This window comes from Macrobrachium rosenbergii, chromosome 29 (assembly GCF_040412425.1).
Source record: "Macrobrachium rosenbergii isolate ZJJX-2024 chromosome 29, ASM4041242v1, whole genome shotgun sequence".
NCBI classification, from domain to species: Eukaryota; Metazoa; Arthropoda; class Malacostraca; order Decapoda; family Palaemonidae; genus Macrobrachium; species Macrobrachium rosenbergii.
In genome coordinates this window covers 29074780-29080709 of record NC_089769.1, presented here as the reverse complement: position 1 = coordinate 29080709, position 5930 = coordinate 29074780, and the positions used below count along the sequence as shown (strand labels likewise).

General features: G+C 41.7%; 1 protein-coding gene across 1 annotated transcript; it reads left to right on the top strand.

The window, feature by feature from the left end:
• The first annotated feature begins 1465 nt into the window (after positions 1-1465).
• Positions 1466-2905, top strand: LOC136854449 (uncharacterized). The gene is made up of 3 exons (XM_067130741.1): positions 1466-1522; positions 2083-2256; positions 2555-2905. Exons 1-3 carry the CDS (start codon positions 1466-1468, stop codon positions 2903-2905), a joined length of 582 nt encoding a protein of 193 aa, XP_066986842.1.
• Positions 2906-5930: the final 3025 nt, after the last annotated feature.

Below are 5930 nucleotides of genomic sequence, written 5' to 3'. Positions count from 1 at the left end.
CACAATAATTAAGTACTTCAAGTCAGCAAACCCAAATTTACGTGTCAAGTATCAATCTCTGGAATCACATCTCATATAAAGCCACTGTCATGCAAGTGTTGATTTTCCACTATGCCTTGGATAAGTGAATCTAATCATTGCTTAGAGTAAAGCAAACCCATTTAATGTACTAGGCATCCAGTTTACTGGGATTTTCCAGTCTCATATATATAATACCCAACTGGGAAATTTACAAATTCATTAGTACCCTGTACTTAATTACCATTGTACTTTTTGCGCTAATTTAATTTCCTTTTTTGTGTTGCCCACACTGCTCATTCTCATGCCATTGTTGCACTGAGTGTTTATTTATTTAATTTCACTCTGTTCTAATTGAACAACATCTCTGCTCCACATGTTATCACTGTGTCTGCAGACAAGTCAAGCACTTCCTGTATTTTATACACAAGCTTACGTATGAACCACCGTCCACTACATGCCATTTAATTAATTTGTTTAAGCACCCAGCCTATAGATGATTGGTTAGGCTATTGATCACCTCATGTAAGCTTAACCTAATCATTCTTCGAAAACAAAGCCTGCTGTTCTCCATAACAGTCCATCAATCCTCATGAACCACACAGCACATTTTGGGCCTTTGCAAACCCATAACTGCATCTCAGCACCTCGGTGCCTCAAAATATCCAGTAATTCGGAACTCACCCACACCTGTGTATAAGTGTGTCATATCTCTGTTCTTAGGAACCCATAACCTCTGACCATAGCTGGAACCATCAGGGTGCATGTTATCCATTGTTCTTTGAACAGTCCACTAGTTCTTTGGAACCATATTCCAAAAGAGTGCCCGTGTCATCCTTATTACAAGGAGGCATTCCTATTCCAGCCACAAGTGTCATCATTCCTAAGGGACTTTTCCATTCCAGTAAAGCCCTCTAGCGTCCCCTTCCTTATTTTGAATACGCTCTGCCAGTTCAGAGTGCCATTTCCATTCCATGCAAATGTTTGCATGGCCATCCTAAAACTTTGAACATAGCTGGGGGAAATTGGACCCAGCTTTAATCATCGGCAACATGTCTGCCATTGAGGAAAGCAAAGCCTTCTCAGAGGCAGAGGAACTTATGGGGTTGAAGGCAACAGATCTGGTAAATTGGGTTCAAGCCCATATTGATGCTGCTAGGAAGGAGAGAGAAGAACAGTGTCAAGAGAAAGAAAAGCAGCGACAGCATGAACTAGCCTTAGCACAAGAGACGGCAAAGCAGGAAGAAAAGGGGCAACAAGAGAAAGAGAAAGAGCAACAAGAGAAGGAAAGACAGCGACAGCATGAATTAGCCTTGAAGGAGAAGGAAACTGAAATCGAATGAGCCAAGCAAGATAGTGCCATAGCACTGGCTCAACACCCAGCTGAAAATCCAACCCCAGTCTCCGCTCCTTCCATCATCTCAAATATTAGCCACCTCATGCCTAAATGGAAAGAAGCAGAGCCAGAGACATGGCTGGACCAGGTGGAAGCCCTCTCCTTGGAGTACAGCCCAACTAGTACAGAGAAGGCCATGATCCTATCAAAACATATGGCCGGAAAGGGACAGGAATGTTCTAAATTCTTTGGAAAATGGTGATAAGGGAAACCTTGAGGTGGTCAGGAATGCCATGGTAAAGGCCTATGAGATTACACCTGAGCATTGGAGACAAAGATGGCGAAGGCTTCCTAAAGAGGTTGGCCAAACTTTGTTCGACTGGTGCTACAAGAAGACCTGAGCTGTGCAGCGGTGGATCGATGCCTTGGATTGCAAGGAATTTGAAGACCTAGTACATCAGTTCCTACTTGAGAACTTCCTCAATTTTGCATTGGCTCTGCATGCAAATGATAAACAGCCAAGGCTATTCACCGACTGCTGTTACATGGCAGATGCATACAAGATGTACAACCCATCCTCCAGCACCTCAAACAGGCACCTAGTTCCTCCGACCCCACTGTCTTATCAGTCCGACCAAGAAATGGACTATCTTCATCACCACCTGTATGTACTTACTGTAAGAAAACAGGGCATTTGAAAGCCCAGTGTAAAGCCCCTCTCAAATCAGAACTCCCAGCCTACCCAGAATGTAACTACTCCTCGTAGAGATTATAGCCAGATTTACTGCCATACCTGTAAGAAATATGGGCATTCCACGAATTTCAAAGATTGCCCTGGGGAGAAACTTGCTGCCATTGTTACTGTGTCAACCACTCATCCATCCTCTTTAGGACCCCCAGCTGTAGGGCCTATTTATGTTGCACCTCCTTGAGGTCATTATCACGCTCAACAGGTCTCAGCTTTTGAAGACACTAGTGTTCAGATTGCCCTTATAGGGCGAGGCAAAGTGACCTATGGGGCCATCATTGAAGAAAACAGCCTTTAACTATTGTAGGCATAGATGATTGGAGGTTGACACTCCCGACAGTCTGATTAAGGGTCACTAGACCCCATAAAAGTATGAATTGTATGCTCAGAGTAGCCAGTAAAATTCCTGGAGGCTATGATCTCCTCCTAGGACAGGACCCTACCCTTTCCAGAACCTTCCCGGGCCTACCATGAGTCCTGGCCCCCACAAGTCTCTGTCTGGTGCTGATATTCATTCCAGCCCTGTCGTTGAGCCACAGCCAGTGCCTACGCCTGGCCTGTGGAGTGCCTCGCCCAGTCCGGTCATTGAGCCCACACCCAAGCCAGATTCTGGTTCCATACAAATTTTACAAACTTGGATGCTCCGCACTCTTGGTCCTGAGGCAGCTTACATCTTTCCAAATCCAGTGCCTGAGCCTGCTTTAGTGCCAGTACCAGCACCAGACGCCAATCTCCCTTCAGGAGATCCCAGTCGAGCCCCTCTCTCTTCTACCAGCTTGGCACCAATACCAGTGTCCAGCTGAGAGCCAGCCCAAAGTTCTGGATTCCCCTGGCCACAATGGAATTTCATTCCCCAGCATGGCCTCAAAACCCATGCCTGAGTTGGTCCTTGTAACCTGCGAGCCCTTCGAACCCACAGCAACCTCTTCAACATTCTCATCTATAGTTACTCTAGTCTAGGTCCCGAAGGTAATCCTGTTGAGCACCCTGACCTAGCCCAAGAGCCCTTTCAGTCTCCTCTGGAGACACCTACCTAGGTTCCAGTTAGGAATCCTCATCCTAAGGCTCAACAAAAATCAAGGATGAAGAGACATGAGGGTCATAAAAGGCCCAGGTAGCCTTATCAGAGCCACACATGGCACTCGTGTCTATATACTTGTAATGGAGTGCCTTATCTTGACAGAGTAATCCTAGCCCCTGATCCAGAAAGGATGTTTAGGGCTGGCTCCTATGCCCTTGCCATCTTAGCATTTCTGTTGCATTCTTATGCTACATCTTGTTGCATTTTAAATTATTTTATTTGTTAGCATGCATTATAGATTACCTAGCTCCTGGGTATCCCAATATTATTACCTGTATTTACCTGTAGTTAGCTCATTATCATTTGATATGGTCTTGCGGTAGCTTGAATCTGTGTATCATCAGCAATAGTGTGCAACTTGAATTCTAAATTATGCTAAGATCAATTTTGACTGTCGTCAGAACAGCCCAGTTAAATATCCACAGACACCCCTAAGTTAGTTTTAGGGACATTAAGTTAAGTAAGTTAGTAAGCCCACACCTCCTCCGGGGATAGATTTGGGTCATGTCCTCTTAATCCATTAGACTGTTTTCATTTGCAGGGACATGGACCCATTAGGGGAAGTACTTAATGTAAACGATACCAGTGGCTCGCTAGTGCAGACCTTCACGCCCGAAAGGGGTTGGAATATCTGCTTAAAGGGAGAGCTTTTGTGGTTTTCTATGCCACTAAATTGCTAACTCACAGAGTTTAAGGGGAAAATATCAAGATAGTAGGGATGTATGTAAACCCACCAGGGATGGAATGACAGGGTAGAATTTAGGAGCAGGCCAAGCAGCCCTTTTCTAGGGTTGGGCCCATAATGCCTCTCCAGTGAAAACACCTGGAGAAGGTCGCTGTTTCCTATGTCTAGATCCTAAAATATAATTAAACCTCCGCTGTATTTTCCTCACTTTACTGGTCGAAGACGATTTTTCTAATTCGCAAGTCATAGCCAGTGGCATCACATGGAGCCAAGCCCCAAGTAGCATCCGAGGCCATAAAAGGAACCAACGCCCTACATTGGCACTTAGACCATTTGTCTGTCTGACATTCAAACCGCTGGCAAGCGAGAACTCATTTTCATTTACACTGGATGTATTGTGACCTCATTACCGGACACTGCCCAAGAGAAGCTTTGATCTCGTCAGCCTAGAGTTGTGTGTGAAAGCAGTACTAGGAAGCAAAAGTGGTAAGTCCCCGGAAGGGACATGGTTAGCCAGATTACTTTCTCTTTGACTCATTTTTTATCATCTCTCTCTCGCAATTCACCACTCAAGTAAATTCTTTGTCCCTTCGACTTAACCCTTAAGGGATGGGTTAAATGTTTATTAAGTACACCCCCAGACTGTGCAAACTTTATGTTGGCCAATTTAAAAAAAAACATCAAGAGAAAGAGGAAGTTATGCAAATGCACTTGGTGTAAGAAAAAAAATTCAAAAAAGTTTTCTCTCTCGTCCATGGGAAGTTGAAAATTACTATTCACAACCCTTCGTGAGGCCTCTTCTACAAGACACTCGTAAAAATTATGCTAATTTTACAAAGTTGTACATTTTTTCTAATAATTTATTTTATTTTATTTTGTAAAATTATAATTACAGCTCACACAACATCATAACAGGTAAGAACTAAAATCAGAGACAAATTCTGAGTATATTTATTGCAGATTATTTACAATTCACTGAGATGGGAAGATGTAGTATCTTTTTGTGAGGTATACATGTTTTTTCTAATATTTTTTTGCAATTTACTTTGAAAATTACAATTATATCTGAACTACTATCATAAAAGATAAGAACTAAAACCAACAGCAATCCCTGGGTAAATTTATGAGCAAATAAAAAAAAAGATGTCCTGGAGCTATGGAGAGGCAGTATATGCCCCCATGAAATCTCAAGGCTGACTGATCTACCTCTCTCCCATACAGAGCTAATACATTTGCCCTGAGTCATATATGGCCCATTGAAGTGCTATGAACATTTTTCCCACTAATTTCATCCAAACCGTATGGTGCGCAATATTAATCCTCATAGGAGTTAGCCTAGCATTCAATCAAAACCTGTTATATTTCCTAAGGGTTAAACAGCGAACTTGTTATATCCAGCATGTAATTATGTGAACAGTACATAAAGTAACTCATACCCCTTGTTTAGAAGTTAGTAGAGTAAGCCATTACCCTACAACTTGTGCATTTACTCATTTCTAGAGAGACAGAAGTCATTCCTCTGAGTTCATGATTGCCTGAAGAATCCGCTGTACCGAGGCTGCAATCATTGCATTGCCGATTAAGTTATGGACCACTTGCAAGTGGCCATTTACAATATATATATATATATATATATATATATATATATATATATATATATATATATATATATATATATATATATATATATATATATATATATATATATATATAAGCCCTTCTTTGGCTGAGTCGGTTGAGCTTCAGACTGTCATTCGATGGAAGAGTTAGAAATTTATTTCTGGAGTTAGAATTCAACTGTGGTTCGGATTCCACAATATTTCTGGTGATAGAAATTCATTTCTCCACTATACTGTGGTTCGGATTCCACAATAAGCTGTAATCAGTCCCGTTGCTAAGTAACCAATTGGTTCTTAGCCACGTAAAATAAGTCTAATCCTTCATATATAGCCCTAGGAGAGCTGTTAATCAGCTCAGTGGTCTATATATATATATATAAAAACCAATATATATACTTACTATATATATATATATATATATATATATATATATATATATATAT

Excerpts from the sequence above, each read along its gene's own strand:
- LOC136854449 (XM_067130741.1), top strand. The coding sequence starts at position 1,466 with ATGGAAAGAAGCAGAGCCAGAGACATGGCTGGACCAGGTGGAAGCCCT. Across the intron at positions 1,523-2,082 it reads GTGGAAGCCCTCTCCTTGGA|AACTCCCAGCCTACCCAGAA; the intron begins GTACAGCCCAAC and ends CTCTCAAATCAG. Across the intron at positions 2,257-2,554 it reads CCTCTTTAGGACCCCCAGCT|AACCTTCCCGGGCCTACCAT; the intron begins GTAGGGCCTATT and ends TACCCTTTCCAG.